Source organism: Diospyros lotus, chromosome 1 (genome assembly GCF_014633365.1).
Source record: "Diospyros lotus cultivar Yz01 chromosome 1, ASM1463336v1, whole genome shotgun sequence".
Lineage (NCBI taxonomy): Eukaryota > Viridiplantae > Streptophyta > Magnoliopsida > Ericales > Ebenaceae > Diospyros > Diospyros lotus.
Window position 1 is genome coordinate 6,853,360 of NC_068338.1, and position 20,065 is coordinate 6,873,424.

The 20,065-nt window shown below is 37.6% G+C and overlaps 1 protein-coding gene across 1 annotated transcript; it reads right to left on the minus strand.

The window, feature by feature from the left end:
- Nucleotides 1-3,429: 3,429 nt before the first annotated feature.
- Nucleotides 3,430-19,571, minus strand: LOC127797493 (uncharacterized). Its single transcript, XM_052330486.1, has 7 exons — nt 19,376-19,571; nt 19,275-19,312; nt 5,578-7,147; nt 4,918-5,461; nt 4,503-4,760; nt 4,305-4,404; nt 3,430-4,212 (listed from the first exon to the last, which is right to left on the minus strand). The coding sequence occupies exons 1-7, from the start codon at nt 19,569-19,571 to the stop codon at nt 3,430-3,432; spliced, it is 3,489 nt and encodes a 1,162-aa protein (XP_052186446.1).
- Nucleotides 19,572-20,065: the final 494 nt, after the last annotated feature.

The following is a 20,065-nucleotide window of genomic DNA, read 5'->3' on the forward strand; positions in this document are numbered from 1 at the left end:
ATGCATACATACTGAGAGGATTAATCTAATAATTCTAATAGAATTAAGATCCCAGAGTAGGAAACTTGAAAAATTTTAGTCTAGGATATTTTAGAGTTGTAGATCATAAGTAAAAGCCAAAAATAACTTCATCTATGTTATTACTTGAATCAGCAGTTTAGGTTATAAAGAGTTTTAGGCTATGGAGAGTTTCAAGTTCGTATGGTTAAGTAGCCTAAAAAGGGAGATAAAACAAAAAAGAAGAAAACAAAAACACAATCTATGTTTAGAAATTCCAAAAATGAATAACACCCTAAGTTTAGAAGTCCTAAACCTAAATTTCTTTTATATTACCTAAAGTTTTACAGAAATTTCGGCAGAGTCTCCCCTGTAAATTGGACTTAGCCAACCTGTAAAGGGACACCACATCCACATCACAACTAAAGACACCTAATCACACTCATCCAACATCTCAACAACCACCAAATAATTCAAGTTTCAACCCCCAACTCCACAACAATAAAAATATTAACCAACTAAGTAAATAACTTAGTCCAAATAGAAGATTTGGATCCAACCAAACCAAAACTAATTTATTCAAAATTTTAGGATTAAACAATTAAAAGAATGGGTAAATAAATGAATACAACACACCATCAAATCACTTTACATTATTTATCTCAACCAAGATTTCATGATTAAACATCTTTTGTGCTCCTCCTATTTTACATTATTTATCTCAACTACTAATATTCACAACACCACTATTTCCAACATATACAATACACAATTGAAGAATTAACAATGTGAAGAAGAGGAAAAGGAATAAGATAGCATTCAAATCACTTACCATGAAAAATTATTCGGTAGAGTCAAAATCAGATCCAAGTAACCTCTTAAAAAGGAGATCATGTTGCTCTAACTTTGCCATGGTAGTGTTTAATTGTTCCTTCAATTGGTCCCGTTCTGCTTCAGATTGTCTAAGGGCCTCTTCCAATTCCAACATTTTTTGTGTATTTGAGTTTGTTGTTCTTGTTGGTTTTGGTCCATATCCGAGTCCCTTGATATATCCTGACTTTGTGCCAAGGACCATGTCACAAATTTTAGATCGACTTAATGAAGTACCATCAACAATTGATTGAGTAAGAAGTTCTTGCATTTCATTCTGCAAAAGTATAAGAATTGGAATGCTGAAACCTCAAAACTTATGTAATCAATTATTGAAATTAGAATGTAAAATTGTTATCCAAAGAAGTAACTTACATAATTTGCTTCTGCTGCTGGATTCGTCCATCCTTTCCCTTCACTACAGTAAGTGCGTTTATAAAATGTTATTCGATCACATTCCTCTCCATCAAGCTCATTCAAACTCTACATTTTTTTATATCAATAAGAAAAAGTTTATTGTACAAAGGATACATATTGAATAATAAAATTAATTCTTACAATTTCATTTCGAAGAGTGACAAAGGCTCGTGAACCTTGGCTGTGAGATGTAATTCTTTTTTTCCTATTCTCCTTATTCTTCGCACATCTTTCCTATACAGGAACAAAATCATATGAAATACCAAAAGGAAAGTGGAGAATTTGAGTTTGAACATTAAGGCGATACACACCTGAACCTTGGGGCTTGACCAATATGCACAAAGATCATCCCAATTCTCTTGGGTAAGCCTAACGGGTTTGCTTTGTTTTGCTTCTTCTAATGTCTTAAATTTTTGAAAATGCTTGTGAAGATGATATCTTTGATCCCTACTTCGATTCTTCAATATATCTTCCACTTTTTTTCTTACATCTTCTTCTCCTATATCAATAATGTCCAACCTCATCTAGAAAAGAAAATAAAATAATTTAAGTTATTACACATATAAATGAAATAAGCTAAATTAAAATTTAAAAAAAAAAACAAAACAAAATGGTGATCGTTAAAGATAAAAAAATAATTGAGTACAAGTTTACTTACATCAAGCCGGTCATAGGCAGAAGTCAAATGATCATGATTGTTTTTAAGATCCTTCCACTTTGTTGGCATGGGCAAAAAGTCTCGAGCTATAATACCAAGCTCACTTGATAGCTTTGCAGATTCAATCCTATCAACTGGTCATCCTTTATCCATCGAAATATGTATAGGCATTTTTTTCTTAATTATTTTGTTAATCTTTCTTAAGCCCTTGCCTTTTCGGACCTTGGCCTGTACTAGTTGCATTAGAAGTGGAACCTACAATAGACATCACTATTTAAGTAGATATAAAGCAAAATAAGTACCATATTACAACCACAACTTAATGTTTTAGAAATACCGGTATTGTCTGATGGAGTCAATGGAGTGCTACCAGGTTGAGGACCATCTGTCGTTGAAGTAAGGGACGGTCCACATGGCTCTTGAGGAGGTGAGTCATTTGAGGTATTAATAGGTTGAGGTGGCCCAGTTGAAGTCCTTGAAAGAGGTGGTCTATGTATCCCTTGAGGCATGTCACTAGATTTCTTAATCACTTTTTGCTTTCCAATGTTGAGTGGAATATTGAATGGAGATGATGACTTTGTAGTATGGGGTAGTTGTGATGCTTCATTTGGATTACCATTATAAGATGGGACAACTCGATTGCCAATGGGGCCAACTCCGGTAAGAACTGGATTAGACAACCTCTGAGAAAGGATAAATTTGGATGATTTATGTGATGTATCTTTAGCTGATGGAATGACTCTGTTTAGGCTTAGTGGAGGGATAAATGTCGCAGTTGACCTTGACGAATTTGACAATCTAGATATCCCTTGAGGTTTAGGGCTTGAAGATGTAACTTCACTAGAAGTAGACTTTTTGAACTTACCATGACATAATGCAGATGCCATGATTAACTAAACCTATAAAACCATAAGAATTACCTTTAGCATGAAATATTTATAGCAAAATCCTAAATGTTTACAAAATAACAAGTAAAATCCTAAATATTTAAGCTCATACTATTTTTCTGCTTCAACAAATTAACACATTCTGCCAATATTTTAAATCAATAAAAGTCCAAAGAGCCTTTAATATAAAAGGAAACTTCAAAGGTTTTAACACAGTGAGTATGTTTACAAGTTAATTTAACTATCCATCTATCTACATATAAAAAGGTGATAAAACAGAAATTAAACCTGTGTAAGTTGCAATTTCTGGGTTGCCAAAGCCAATTGGTAGAAATTATCAAGCAATAGAAAGAAATCACCTGTTGTCTCTTGCAACTAATAACAAAACTTGAGAAGTTGATATTGTGTAGAAAACCTGACAAAAACATCAAACCAATAATATAACTAATGAGAAACTAAAGTAAATAAAGAGTTCAATTAATGAGAAGCTCTCAATACACATTTATGTAATTCTCTAAAATAAATTACTATTGAAAAATCCATTACATTAAATTAGAAGAAAAGAAAATTTCATATAGAATATTAAACTAAAAGTACAAATCAAAGTTCAAGGTCACTATATTCATCAATAGGCTCCAACTCCTCATTGTCACTACAATTGCTGGCTGTGTCATCTTCATCATCATCATCCAAAATGAAATCATCATATTCTTGCTCCATTTGCATGTTGCCTCCCAAGTTGTGGACACCACTAGCTTCTACTACACTTGGATTGACGTCATCTCTAAGCAATGGTGCCATTCCATGATCTTCAATTGAAATTACCCCACCCTCTAATGATTCTCCATCTTGTCGCACCTCATCATTGGCATCATCTTCTTCAGCATCTATGTTTTCATTCTCAAGTATGTCATATACATGTCTATGTCGAAATCGCTGCACAATTTTCCAATTTTCCCCTAACTTCATGTCATTGATGTAGAAAACTTGGTTCACTTGAGATGCTAGCACAAAAGGATCATGTTGATACCATTTTTTTGTGACATTGATGCTTGTTATGTTACCATCTTTCTGTATACATGACCTTTTATTACTAACATCAAACCAATCACACTTAAAGAGGATGACATGTTTTTCTTTGATGTAATCTATTTGAATGATATCTTTGAGAACTCCATAGAAGCTAAGGACATCATCTCCATGGTTTCCTTCAACAACTACCCCACTATTTTGACTTCTAAGGCGAGTATCACGCTCCTGAACGTGAAACCTAACCCCATTTATTATACAACCAGTATATTTCATAACAACTTGAGGTCCACATGCCAATGAATATAATGCCTCAGTTTCTTCAGGTGCTTTAATGTTGTATAAGTGTGTTATCTGCAATAGAGAATAAATATTTAGTAGTAATAAATATTTAAATATTCAATACTGTTATGAATGTAGTCATAACAAAATAATTAATTAATTACCTGTTGTCTAAACCATGAAGGGAAATGTTCTTTTTGGCTTTTAACAAGATTTATTGCATTTTCTTGCTCAAGCTTCCTATTGTGCATTCTAATTGCAAGACTTGTTAGTTTAGAGATAACATTAACCAAATTAAACACATACAATAGTATACTTACTCAATATATGATTTTGCTTCCTCACAATTGTTCAACACATACCAATGAGCTAAATTGAGCTCTTTCTCAGTTAGACCACCATATATTTCTCCTCCAATTGGCCTAAATCTTTGTGAGAAAATAGGCAACCCACAATTCTCAGCCACATCAAAATTTCTTTCTTCCTGATTAAATTTAGTCTCAATTCCTTGCAAATACATTGAACAAAATGTCAAGCATTCATTCACAATGTAAGCTTCTGCAATAGAACATTCAGGACATGCTCTATTTCTTACATAACTCTTTAGAGTCCCCAAGAATCTGGAAATATATAAATGTTGAAATAAAAAAATTGTTACTACTACATAATTGGGTAAAAAATTATAACAAATATATGGGGAGCATATTTTATTTTTTAAATAGATTTTTCCAAAAAAAAAGGCTTTTCAACAAATAATTGTAAGGAAAATGACATCACCTTTCAATTGGGAACATCCATCGATATTGAATTGGTCCACCGAGGATGGATTCATTTGGGAGGTGAATTGCCAAATGTACCATTATGTCAAAAAAGGCCGGAGGAAAAATCATTTCAAGCTTGCAAAGTATCAATGTAATCTCTTGCTGCATGGTCTCTAGTTCATCTATCTTCAATGTCTTACAACAGATTCTTTTAAAGAAATCTCCTAGTTCAACCAATACATTAGACACATCCTTACTCAAACATCCACGTATTCCACAAGGTAGCAAACGTTGCAATAGAACATGACAATCGTGGCTTTTCAAACCTGATATCTTGCCATCACTCACATTAGCACATCGAGAAATGTTAGAAGCATAGTTGTCTGGAAATTTTACTGACTTTAAAAATTCACAAAATTTCTGTTTTTCTTCCTTGGAAAGCGTATAACAAGCTGGTGGTATTATATATGATCCATCATCTCTCTTCTTCAAGTGTAATTCTTTCCTAATTTTCATGTCCTCCAAATCTTTTCTTGCCTTCAGTGTATCTTTTGTTTTCCCTTCAATGTCAAACAAAGTCCCCAAAATATTTTCACATATATTCTTTCAACATGCATCACATCAAGGTTATGCCTTAACTTCAAATTTTTCCAGTAAGGAAGCTGGAAAAAAATACTTCTTTTAGTCCAATTCAATTCTTCAGGATTACGCTTCCTTTTTTTATTAGTTGGATGCTTTCCTAGTGTGACATTGATTGATTCTAGCTGATGTAGCACATCTTCACCAGACAAATCCTTATGTGCCATTCCATATTCTGCCTTGCCATCAAATTTCCTACTTTTCCTCCAACAGTGGTCACGTGGCAAGTATCGGCGATGACCCATATAACATATTTTGCTTCTCAATTTTTGAGAATATGTATGCTTGTTACAAACAGGGCATGCTAAGTAACCCTTGGTGCTCCATCCTGACAAATTCCCATATGCAAGGAAGTCATTAATGGTCCATAACAAAGCAGCATGCATTTGGAAATTTTTTCTAGAAGCAGCATCATATGTTAATACATCATTGGCCCACAACTCTTTTAATTCATCTATCAATGGTTGCATGTAGACATCAATGTCCTTTCCAGGGGCTTGAGGTCCAGGAATAAGTAAGGACATCATAAAAAATGACTCTTTCATGCATTTCCAAGGAGGTAAGTTATATGGAATAAGGATTACTGGCCACATGCTATAAGAGTTACTCATATTACCAAAAGGATTGAAACCATCAGTTGCTAAGCCTAACCTAACATTGCGAGGATCCTCAGCAAACCATGGATACTCCTTATCCAATTCCTTCCAAGCTTTTGAGTCAGACGGATGTCTCAACAAATTCTTATCATCAATCCAATTATTCTTGTGCCACCTCATATCTGTAGCTGTCTTGCTTGACATAAATAATCGTTGGAGCCTTGGTTTCAATGGAAAGTATTGCAGTATCTTATGTGGTATCTTTTTTCCTTTAGCATCATTAAGCTTCCATCTAGAGGTACCACAAACTGGACATTCTTGTTGATTTTGAAACTCTTTCCAAAATAGTGCACAATCATACTTACATGCATGAATAGGAACATATCCTAATCCTAAGTCTTGTAAGACTTTTTTTGCTTCATATTCAAAATTTGGAAGCACCTCACCGTCAGGAAATATGCTTTTCAAATATGCTAACAACATGTCTACTGATTTCTTGCTCCATTTATTGAATACCTTCAAATGGAGAATCATAATGATGAAAGAGAGTTTTGATGCTTTAGAGCAACCTGGATATAATTCTTGTTGAGATTCATTTAATATTTGCTCAAAGTTTTCAAGGCCTCTATTAATAAAATCACCGTCAACATCACTTCTAAGATTGTTTTCAGTAAAATTTCCTAAGTCAGCTAGCATATCTTCCACTCCATCATCTTGCTCATATGTCATTTCATCATCATGAACACTATCAGGAATTTTATACTCAGAGCGTTCCCCATGATAGATCCACCGAATATAATCTCTGTCTATACCTCGCTCTAGGAGATGTCTAAGTACTTCTTTTTGGCTTCTTTTGTCTAAGTTTAAACAATTTTCACAAGGACATCGAATTTCACAATCTTGACCCATATTATCTCTAACAAATTTCATGAAAGACTGAACTCCATGCACATAAACCTCAGACCATTTTTTGGCAGACATCCAGCTTTTATCCATGACTTTGGACACTTTCTGAATCACATAAAGAATAAAAGAAAAATTAAGAATAAAACAATATCATCAAACATAAATTATCAAACATAAATTATGGTTTTCCACTTATTTAGAACCTTTTATTGTGCTAGATGGCATTTTATATGTCAATTGGTGTAAATGAATACAGATGGGTTTTATTGTTTCAATATAGATGCAATCAATATATAATTATTATTTAATTTATAATTATTTTCACACATGCTTTATTAACAATGTGATGAGGGTCGAGCTACGAATGAAGTTGAAACAACATTAGCGTATTTGAAAAAGTTTGATTGTGCGTCTTCAAAGAAATGGGTGTAGAATTCGCTTACGGACTCCGATTTCAGCCCACAATATATGCTTTTGGGGTAGCTTGACGAGACAAATGCAACTAGTAGCCCCGCTGCTACAAATTATGTTTTTTTGCCATTTGAATTTTCCTTTTATGCTAAAATGCAATTTTTTAATTATTCTAGAGTCTTTTATTTTGTAAGGGCAATGGAACTAGGTAGAGCACTATGCTGTACAACCAAAAAAATAAATAGTGTGTACAAGAGTGATCAGACATAACACTGTTATCAAACAAAACATAGAGAAAGCTAAAATTTGTTGTAGTAACCAAACCATAGTAATTAATAAAAGGCCATCGACTTTAACAAAATGAATAACAAGTTTTCCCTCTATATATTATCGACTTTAACTTGGCTTCCACTTGCTTTTTGTTGCAAAAGGTATTTAATGTTGCATTTGGTGCTGCGGAAATTATACATAATTCGTCTTAAATTTGTAGGTAAATCATGATACTTTGTACTTGATCCTAAAACCGTTGAGATTATATAGAGCTGCACAATTGATTGATCATTATCCTTTTTTTTTCTCTCTATAATTCAACTGTTCTGTTGCTTTCATTGTTTTCAAATGGGATCTGTAACGAGCTGCTTTATAATCTGTAATAGCTTTATAATCTGTAACGAGCTGCTTTATAATCTGTAACAACTTTATAATCTGTAACGAGCTGCTTTATAATCTGTAACAGTTTTCAACTGTTCTATTGATCATTATCCTTTTTTTGTATCTGTGCCAAACCAAAACAAATATTTGCTACTTGACTCCCTTCTTGTTAGACCTTTTTAACTCTGCCTTCACTGTTCTAATTTTGACATAATCTCTCCTGGATGTTTGTAACTTCTTGTGCTAATTTATTAATTTTTGGATTAATAAATGAAAGTGGCCCTTATAAAAAAAGCTGTGGAATGAAGTTCTAAAATATTTTGCTGCCTGTAATATCAGAAGTTAAAGTCTTGCTTGTTATTTTGTCTATTTTCTTGTCACTTTAGCACAATTGATGCCCTTTGTGCAAAACTACGTGGTTAAGATGCTATCAACATTTGGGAGGCTAGCTTTCTCTATCTGCCAAATATACTTCTGTCCCCAAAATTGCAAACTGAACCTTTTGAATTCAATTTAATGCCACCCACTGGCTTGTCTTGTTTAGCAAGTTCTAAATTTTGTTTGTTTAACAACATAATTAATTAATTTGTTAATTTTCTTTGTGTAGCAGTTAACAATCAATCATCTTAAGTTAAACAAATAACAATAAAGTGTTTATATTTCCCAATAAATAACATGTAAAAATCAATCATCGGTAACATGTAATACGAACACACGAACACTGATTTGATGGAATATGTATGTTACACACATAGAGTATCAAATTAACTAAACTCTTGAGCACACAGAATGTATAACAGTGGTCAGAGCACTTATTAGGCATTTTATCAAACATATGGTGTGCTTGTATAGTTAAAACATAACCAATGTACCCAAGCAATAAGGGCAAAACCAATTTAGGGATGAAACAAATTGACGTACCAGATTGATATCCCTGCAATGAGGTTTTGGATTTGGCAAGGATGAAGGGTTGGCTCTTCGTTGAACAGATTGACGTACCAGATTGTTGCGTAGTGTGTTTCTCTTCGCTGGGATTGAAGGCGTGGGTTTTGTCTTTGTTGAACAGATTACGTCTTGGGTTTTGTCTTCGCTGAACATATTGCGTCGTGGGTTGTCTTCGCTGAACAGATTACGTCGTGGGTTTTGTCTTTGTGGGAAGAAATAGATTCGCTGGATTGAAGGCTTTGGATTCGACGGGGATGAAGGTTGTTCCTCGCTGGGATTGAAGAAAAAGAGTGGGTTTACGTACAAAATCATTGCTGGGATTGAAGCTCTAGGGATTTTGGATTTGACGGGAAACTGGGCTGCTTCGCCTTGCCTTCTGGGTTGCTTCACAATATAGAGACTGTTTTGCATAAGAGGGAACTCAAATTTTGCGCGAGAGAGAGGGTTTGCACGAGAAGGAGATTGCCACCAAAAGTTAGTGAAAATTGAACTTTTTAAATTTGAGTGAAAACAAAATTAAACCCTCCCAGTGAAAAAAAAATTGAACGAAATTGAACTTTTTATATTTTTTTCAGTAAAACTAAAATTTCAGTGAAAAATTTTTCCCACCAAAAATTTTTTCCTCACCAAATGTTCCCCGCTCATTTTTTATATTTTTTAATTTTCATTATTAAACTTATCATTTCACTACAATTTAATTATTTTGTAGCAAAATCTTATTTTTTAGCTACGTAATTTAGGATTGTAGATAAAACTTTGGTATTGAAAAATTATATTTGGTAGTAAAAAAATTGGCTAATATAAATTGTATATAATTTAATAATTTCGTAACAAACTATTAAATTTTAGCTACGAAATTTATAGCGTAGTTAAAATTTTCGTAGCTAAAAGTTATATTTGGTGGGAAAAATTTTAACTCCTACTATTTAATAGTTTCGTAGCAAAATGTTAACATTTTGCTACGAAAATTTCTACGTAGAAAAAAAAATCGTAGCGAAAAGATTGTTTTATTGTAGTGTGGGTTGTGAGGATGAGTGGACCTAGCCTCATTTGCATGCATTTGACATAGATAAATATGATTATATCCATATTTACATGCATTGCACCCTTACTGAGTCTTTATGACTCATGAGGTTTTACCTCATGTGTAGATGATGCATGTCCGGATGCAAGCAGGGATGGCGCCGGGAGGCTGTTGTGGCAACTAGCTGTGTTGCCCGAGTTATGTATTTTATTATTGCATGTATGTAGCCAGGGGGCGTTGTGTATGTATACCCTTGTGAGTAAATGTATGTGTTATTGAGCTTAAATGTATTTAATTATTGTAATCATCATAGTGTGATAGATGATTGTGAGATTGCTTGTTGAATGTGGCATAGTCGGTAAAGCCAAGTTTTAAACCGAGTAAAGATCAGCGAGGTATGTTCTCATAAATCCCCAATCCTCAGCGAAGTGTTTGTATGCTAGCTTTGTGCCTGGGTCACTTCTGGCTTACTATGGGGCGAGCTGAAGAGAGGCGAAGCTCACTCGGGTTTCGGGTCTTGGTCCGCTGGATTTTTCTTGTTTGAGTTTGGACCGATTCTTGAGTGGAGCGAAGGGAAGAACGAAGCCTAGTTCCCACCTAGGGCGTTTGCTGTTGAAACATAGTCCAACCCTTCAATTGTGGTTTGTCAGGTGAGCAATCTGGTCAATTATTTACCGGTGGCACCCGTAAGTGGGAACGGGTCGTTACAGTTGGTATCAGAGCATGGCTAGCTATAAGAGTGGGGAAGGCTAGCGTGTTGGAATGCTAAGTATGATCGATTAAGTGAGTCGATGATGACTGGTATGAATTCAGATATAAGTTGAAATGTCCTAGTGGCTGAGTTTGGGGTCGAGAATAGTTATTTGTGATCTCAAGGTTTGGATGTGAGATTGATTGATGATCTCAAAAGTTAGACATGTGGTCTGAGGACCCTAAGAGATTGGGTCAAGTCATTGAGGCCTGCAATGGTATGTTTGGATATTCCTGTTCTAGGGATGAGAAAATGCCCTGGATTGAGATGATATACCTGTGAGAGGTATACGGGTTGAGCAATGAGGAACCAAAAACCCAAGTGTGGGTGTCGGTGTCACGAAAACTTGAATGTGGCATTTCAGGGATATGAAGTGTTTTAAGAATGGGAACTCCTTGGGATTGAAGTGTTGAGGCTCTTGTGGGGACACGAAGCTGAAGCATGACTAATCCGAGAGGGGATTAGTGGAGCGTCCTTATGCCAGGGATTTGTCGAGCATGTTCAAGGGAATAGAGTTGTCCCTTGGAAGTGGTGCAGTAAGGCTTGTGCGCTTGAGATAGAGTGAGCTAAAGTGGAAGTTAGCTCGGGACTCAAGGAGATGAGACGTCAATGAGGCTCTATGGAGAGTGCCTGTAAGGCATCTGTATGTCATGGCCAATGACGACATGAAGTAAGTAGCATCCGGAAGGAATCTGAGGGGAGTCAGGATGCTAAATGTATGTGATGCGATGTGATCGTATTGTTATGATGATCCCAGAGGGGATGTGCCTAGGGTATGAGTAGACCCTAGTTGGTTTCATGATGAGACGAGGTCTATCCTTGGGAATGATAGGCGTGTGGCAAGTGGACCCTAGTGGGTGTTTGCATGAGATGGAAGTCCCAAGTGAGTCGAGCTGGAATCCAAGGGAATCCAGATCTGGGATTAAGGAGTTGGGCATGCGTTGATATGCATGTGAGAGCCATTGGGTTAGAAGTCCTAATTGCGAAGGGCCAAAAGACCGTTCATGTGAGTGATGGATGAGGGGTCAATCAAAACTCTCATTAGAACGCTTGGCGTCTGGTGGGACTCCTAAGGTTGGGAGATGAGAGGTGAATAGACCCTTATTATGATGCCTGAGGTCGTGATGACGCCTAAGGTCTCGAGACCCTTGATGGGAGACGAGGAGGTCACCCAGTGAAGGGTATGAACGGGTATGTGGGCCTAGGGCGATGAGTTGTGACAACAGGACATCCATAAGCTATGCGCGCGATGGAAATGCCAACTTCAGATGCCTCGGTGGGCAGGGGCATGGCGTGCAACGTGGAGGCCTCGAATTGTAAATTCCAAGTTATGGAAGGCCAGGCCGAGCGTCATGACTAAATGCACTGTGGGTGTGCAAGGAGAGACGGGAGGTCTCGATTTACCTGGAGGGTAATGGTAGGTGCTCTATAACTATGGGTGCTAGAACTTGAGGTAGGCTCAGCAAGTCCGTTGTGGATTGAGAGGTTATAGATAATCAAGCTTTGGGATGAGCTAGGTGGCGAAGTGTATCATGATGGACTCGAATCCATGGGTGTGGGAAGTTGAAACTTTCAGATATTAATTGAAAGCCGTGAGGTGTGGTCTTGTGGGGTAAGATCAGGAGGCCTCAAGAGTTGGAGTGATTTGACAGTCTCTTAAGCGGTAAGAGATGTAGAGTCCCGAGGAGCGAGGCTCATGGTATGAGCTTGAGGTTATCAAGGTAAGGATAACCAAGTAAGATGGCTTTGGTAAGATGGTGGTGGAACCATCGTAGCTCGAGAGGGCTTTAAGTAGCCTTGATGTTAAGGGTGTAAGGCTCGGTGTAACGGATCTGATGCTATGGACCGTGTGGCAGAGGACTAATGAGTTGGCTCGCGTTGAGGGCAAGTGGCCCATGGACCTGAGCAATTTAGTGAACTGCAGATGACGGTCATATGCGGAAGATCTGGAGCAGCACCTCAGGAAATTTGGTCAGGTGAGACCGAGAATCTCCTGTAAAGGATAGGACATCTAGAGTAGTCCTAAGGAAGAATCGCGGAACGCGATAATGATCCGATAGATTTTTGCCGAGTAGGAAGCCTGGTAAGGATAGTGGCTGCGAGCGTGGCGAGGTAGTCATGCCGGGTTTGATATCAGAGGTGTGACTGGAAGGCTGAAAGTCACATAACGGGGTGCAAAATAGATCAGAGTGGGACCTGAGCCATGCTGTTGGAAACGATTGTTGGGCCAATGTAAGGGAGCAACACGGTAATAATGATTGGGTGTTGACTCTCCGAAGCACAGGGCAATACGATGGGGAACCAGTGTTGGGCCAGTGTATGGGAGTGACACATGATTGGGTGTTGACTCTCTGAAGCACAGGGCAACACGATGGGGAACCAATGTTGGGCCAATGTATGGGAGTGACACGGTAATGATGACCAGGTGTTGGCTCGCCTAAAGCACAAGGTAACACAGTGATTATGTAGATGGTCAGAGGCTAAAGATTTGTGAAATGCGGTAGGGTGACGAAAGTTGTGGCCAGTTCCACAACTCGGTTGCTAGTAATAAGAGCGGTTAGGGCGTTGCACCTGAGTCAAGGGTTAAGCCCTTTATTTCGATAAGTAGTGTCGAAGTGGTTTGGCGAATGTTTGGGTGTTGTAGCGCTTCGAGATGTTTGAGAAAGAAACTCGTGGAAAAGAAACGGGTCTAGCGTAGGAATTGAAGGATCATGAACGAGGATACAAAAGCATGCAACGGAAGCGTTTTAATCAAAAAACGTTCCTCGTATTGATTAGAATCTAGGAGACTTACTTTTTCGGCGGATTACCGGACGGAATGGAGCGATAGGAGCAGGATGAGCGGGAACTTCTTCTCGTAGTGGAGACGACGGCTGTCCTGCAATCCTTCGGCTCCTTCGCATTAGAACTCAAAAGCACTCTTTCGATCTTCCGGAGTATGACTCGAACTCGTGGCCTCTCTTTCGGTGAAGAAGAGCAAAAACGACCTTGGATGAAAAAACAACCAAAGAGAGATATATATAGGGAGAACCCTAGGGTTAAAACCCTAGTGGGCCAAACCCTAATGGGCCAAGTCCATTTAATTAATTTTCTAATTGGGTTAGCCCAATTTAATTAATTAAACTAATGAACTATTATTTTATTCTAGCCCAATTAATTATGGACCATCCTGTAACACCCGGTGTAACCGGTGTTAAGAGAATAGGAAAGGAAGTAAGTAAACTTCCAAAAATGCCCTTGAGGAAGTGATGATCCTTGAGATTGAGAATGCCCATGAGAAGGGTAATTTGGTAATTTGGATAGAGAAATCCAATAAAAAAGGTATTTTGGCAAATTGGAAATAATTCCTATGTGGAATTAGGTGAGTAAGTGAATTAAATCCCAAATTTGTGTTTATGTGGAGATATGGGATTAATAATTCATGAAATGAGAATTTTGGTGATTTGGAGTGATTCCATAAAGGAAATTAATTATGGAAAATAGGGAAAATGGTGGATATTAAATTATTGAGGAGAATAATTATTTTTCCCTAAATTGGTGAATTAATGTGGTAATGCCACATGGAGGACCAAGATAAAGAATTGGAAGCCAAATTTGTGTCTTAGAGTGACACTTGGCATAATCTTGGAAATTTAAGAGAAATTATATATGTGGATTTATGAGTTGGAGAAGGAATTAATTAAATGCAAAAGAAATATTAAATGGTCCTTCAAGCATTTAATAAGAGGCATGATTATATGGATTAAAGAAAATCCAAAAGAAAATGGTAAATGGTCACCACTAATGCCTTGGAAAATATGAGAGTTATTTAAATACATAAGAAAGTATTTATGTCTCTCAAATGTGATGTTGGAAATTAGTCCCATTAATTTAAATGGGAAAGAAATTATTTATGTCTCTCAAGTGTGATGGATGTGAAATTAGTCCCATTAATTTAAATGGGAAAGAAATGGAAATTAGTCACTCATTTATGAGTGAAAATGGGGAGATTTATTTAAATGGGAAATAAATATAAATTCAATGGATGAGATGTATTCTTGAATTAGAGAATAAATCCTATGGTGGGGATTTAAAGAGAAGAAATGGCATGGATTGCCATCCAAATAAAAGTGTGCTTTCTTTCAATGGTGGAGATGAAGTCTTGTAAAGGCAAAGGTAATCCAATGGATGAGATTAACCAAGAAAAGAGCACATGGATTGTGCTTCTTGTGTTTTCTTCAAGAGAGAAGCCTTATTTATTAAAATGGATGGTTGAGATCAAGTCTCCCATAAGCACATGGATTATGCTTTAAATGGATGGTGAAGATCCATTCTTGAAATTTGAAAAATGGTAGTATAAAAAGGCAAGTGTGGGAGACTTGTCTCCCTTTTGGCCATTTGTAGAAATGAAGAAGGAAGGAAAGAAAGAAAGAGAAAGAAGTCTTCCATGGAGGGAAGAGTGAAGAAAGAGAGAAGATAATGAAGAAATCAAGTAAGTATGCTTTCTTCTCTTCATTTTTTTGGGTATGATTGTTTGCAAAAAAATTTAGTGGCTTGTTGGAATGCCATTTAGATGGGAGCAAATGAAGAGGGAAGCTCTCTTGAGAAGAAGAAATAAAGCTTCAAAGAGAAGATTGTTAAGGTAAGGGATGGCCCCAAGTGGTGGAGGCCTTGCATTGCATTGTAAGTAGGTTGCATAAATCTTTATGTATCTTTTTGCATGCTTTACTTGTTCATGAGACCTATGGCCATGGGGGTGGGAAAGAAGTGGTAGGTTGATGCCTCAAACCATGTTGGGTTGTGAGGATGGAATGACCTAACCATACTTGCATGCATTTGTTATTACATAGACTTGTTATGCTTGTATTTACTTTGCATATGCACCCTTACTGAGCTTTGTGGCTCATGAGGTTTTATCCTCCCCTTGTAGGTTGTTCTTATGCCAAAAGAAGAAAAGGGAATGTGTTGGAAGCTTGTGGTTGAAGCTCATGATGTATCATTTATTTTTTGTTGTAAAGCTAAGGTTATGGCTTGAGAAGCCTAGGTTTGTGGTGTTTAATTTGTGGTTTAATGGCTTAGGGAAGCCTATTGTTGGTAAGTGCTTCATGTGATGTATGTTAAGGGTTTGCAAGGGCTTGTGAAGGCCTAGAACCATGAATGTAATTTATTTGGAATAAATTGTGAGGTTGGAGAAAGAATTTTGTTGTAAAAATAGGCTTGGAAATTGGAAATGTGGAAATTTTCAATGCAATTTTTTGGAGTGGAATTTCTGGAAAATTTGGGGTTTTATAGCCCAAAGAAAAGAAAAAAAAAAGAAGAGAAAAGGAGGGAAGCAGCAGCTGGAGGCTGCTGGAAATCAGCAGCCTGAAGCCTGCGCGCAGGCAGGCGCGCGGGCAGGTGCGCAGCCGCGCGCGCGCGGGCGGCCGTGCCAGCGCGCGGGCAGGCGCGCGCGGGCGCGGCCAGCCCGCGCGGGCCCCGCCGGCCAAATTTTTTAAAAATTTGGAATTTTGGGAAATGAAGGGGCATTTCTAAATCGATTTTGGGCCCCGGAGGAATTTTCAAAGTAAATGGATTTTTCGGGCATTTTGGAGAAAAGGCCGAAAATTTAAAAATTTGAAATGATGAGTTATTCCTCCAAAAATTGGTGATCCATCAATGGATTGGTTCAAATGGTGATTTTGGAGCCCGATAAAATTCTCCGATGGAAAAGAATTAAATAAAAAAAAAATATGGCGATTGGGCGCCTGAAGGAGATTTTCTTTATAGCCAATGCGGTGTGGCTAAAGCCCAATTCTGCTAGCAAATCCTGGGATTCGGCGAAGGGAAGGTCGAGCCTAGTTCCCACCTAGGGCGTTGATTGGGGCTGTCGAACACCAATAGATTAGTTGAATAAGAATTTTGATTTGCAGCAAGGGTGCAACCCAAAGTCGTCTCCCAATGAACCTCAAGCGTATCTGTCAAAACAAGGCTAAACGGGGGGGGGAAAGTTTTTGATAAAAAACAGAAAACTAAACAAGCAAGAACACAAGAAATCGAAATGCAATCAATTGCAAACCAACCTTCTATCCCAGTTTTCATCGCCTTCTCAATAAACAATTTGTTTAGTTTTAATCCTCAAATCAGAAATCACAAAAATCCTTTAACAACCGCCAAAGATTGGAAAGAAAACCGATAAAAAGATTTCAGAAACCTCTTAGTTCAATCTATCAGTTTTGATTCCCCTTATTACACAGATTCGAGACTGATTGTTCTTGCTTCTAGTTAAAGCCTCAACCGAGCACAAAAACCTTGGATTCTCAAACAAAGACAATGCATGCATTCATCCAACCGGCATCAACACATACACAGATTTAAGAGAGAACAGAAACAAGAGAACAATAGAGTTAAAACTAAAAACTAGATTTCCATTAAAACCAAAGACTGAAACCGGGAACAAGGATGGTATTGCAACTGATTACAGAATTCTTAGCCCTCCATCTTGACAAGAACAATGGGAAGAAGGAAATCTGGCTACTGTTCATGCCCTTCGAAATAATTCCCTCAAAATCGGCCACTTAAGGTGCTTAAGTAGAGCTTAAGGATGAAACCCTAGGTTACTGCCACTTCACAGCCGATTTCGGATAGGTTAACGTGTGGACTGGGCTTCGGCCTCTTCACAAGAATTGTAGATCAGGAAGATTAGATAAATTTGGGATTTTAAATCACTTGATTTGGATATCGGACGCCCAAGATATGGCCTTTTAAAGAATCAGCATCTGTGCAGCTTTCCTAATTTGACCCAACTTCCTAACCCCGACTTTGAAGTGCTGTTTGAAGGCCCAAAAGAACTTGGATTTGGACAAACCATACCATTCAAGAAATCCCTAGAAGTCCTCTACAATATCTCTGAAGACATCATCTTCATTCTGGAACTTTATCTTGGCCAAAATACTGAAGGAAGTGCAGGAGGTTAAATCTGCTAAAATTGCCCTTACTTCTCTTTCTCCAATTTCCAAGATATCTCATTGCCATCAAGACGTTTCATGCCCCATATCATGCTCCCATAGCCCATAAACCTGGAAAAATAAAGTAAAATAGTGTGAAGCCCAATTCCTATAAAATAAAACCAAGATGAATAAAAAGGACACAACTAATGTGCAAAAAAGACTAAATTTGAGGGCTAAATAATATGAGAATATGTGTTCTATCAATTTCCCCCACACTTGGACTTTTGCACTCCTGGGCAAAACACTAAACACTAACATTCACTCTTTCGAACAAAAAGGATGCAAAGAATGCAAAATGAGAGGCATGGCAAGTTTTATAGGAATTCAACACTTCAAAGATCATCTTTCTTACACTTCCCAAACAAACAAGTAGCATGGCAATTATACTTGGCAAGGCGAGCCAAAATAAGCAGACCGTCATAGAATAAGAACATGCTTTCAAGTTCCTCAAATGCTATGCTCAACTCCACTCAATCATAATTCCACTACCAGATATGCTCATCTTCTAAATCTCCACTCTCAGTGCTTTATGCATGCAAATCAAAAGGACTTTTATTCAAGGCTCAAACATGGTAAGGTGAAAGGGATAGGAAGATAACAATGAAAAGTAAAGTAAACCTTAGGAAGAAAACATTCAAGACAACCCAAGATCAATGAAGAACTATTAAGCAAGCAGAAAATAGACACAATTGTTTTTGAAAGGTGGGTGCGTTTTACGCTCCATCCCAACCTTTGTGAGTGCGTTTTACGCTCCATCTCACCTTGGCGAGTGCGTTTTACGCTCCATCTCACCTTGGCCTTTGGCCTTTCTATCTATTTTTCTTTTTGATTCCAAAGGACTTGCTTAATATGTTGCCATAATCAAGGGATGCAATGAATGTTCTTCAACCTAAAGAAGGGAAAAGATCACTTTTTTTTTTCCTTTTTTATTTATTTATTTATTTATTTTTTTTAGTATGACGAGTAAAATGAAAGAATGCCTTAATCATCTTTTCACATGCATGAGCATTGATAGCTTCAATAAAGATTCAGAACAAGCTCTGGAGTGATACCCATAATTAGTGGATGTAGGCATAGCATAAGAAAGGACAAGAACATGCACAAATATCCCCACAAAGGCTACCTCAATCAACTCACCAAGCCAAACTCATTTCCAATTTACTTGAAAGCCCAAAAAGATAAGATCAACTTTCTAATCATGTTAAATTCTTTCAAACTCAATTTGCCTCATTTTGCATTATTTTTATTTTTTTTTTCAATTTTCTAAAACTCCTCCCCCCACACTTAAACATTACATTGTCCTCAGTGTAAGCATGCAGCAAGAATCAGGTATAGGACAAGTAAAGAATATAAAAAAAAAAAATTAATAAGGAGAGAGGAACAGCCTGATTTTTGTCAATTGTAGGCGGCGTTGAGGAGATGCAGCTCCTCCATAGTATGCTCCTGAAAGCTCTCGTAGAATGGCTTAAGCCGCTGCCCGTTGACTGTGAATCGCCTTGCGGTTGACTCATCCATAAGCTCAACTGCACCATAAGGAAAAACATGAGTAACCACAAAAGGACCAATCCAACGAGAACGCAACTTACCTGGCATTAGTTTTAGACGGGAGTTGTATAGGAGGACTTTTTGGCCAACTTCGAACTCTTTCTTGATGATGAATTTGTCATGAGCAGCCTTAGTTTTTTCCTTGTAAATTCTGGAGTTCTCGTATGCTTCCAATCTCAATTCCTCAAGCTCTTGCAATTGAAGTTTTCGTTGGGAACCAGCCTCTGTCATATCCATGTTGCATTGCTTTACCGCCCAATAGGCCTTATGCTCGATCTCTACCGGCAGATGACATGTTTTTCCAAAGACCAGTCGATATGGGGACATGCCAATAGGAGTCTTGTAGGCCGTGCAGTAGGCCCAAAGACCTTTTGCTCCAGTCTTTCCTGTTGGGCTGGACTGTCTTCTCTAGAATATGCTTGATCTCTCTGTTTGAAACCTCAGCCTGCCCATTGGTCTGTGGATGGTAGGGCGTCGCCACTTTATGTAAAACTCCATACTTTTGGAGCATGGATTGCATCGTTCTGTTACAGAAGTGGGATCCTTGATCACTGATGATGGCCTTGGGAATGCCAAACCTGCAGAAAATATGAGATCTAACAAAATCTGCAACCACAGAAGAATCATCAGTCCTGGTGGCTCTAGCTTCCACCCATTTCGAAACATAATCCACAGCCAAAAGAATGTACACAAAACCAAAGGAGACAGGAAAAGGGCCCATGAAATCAATG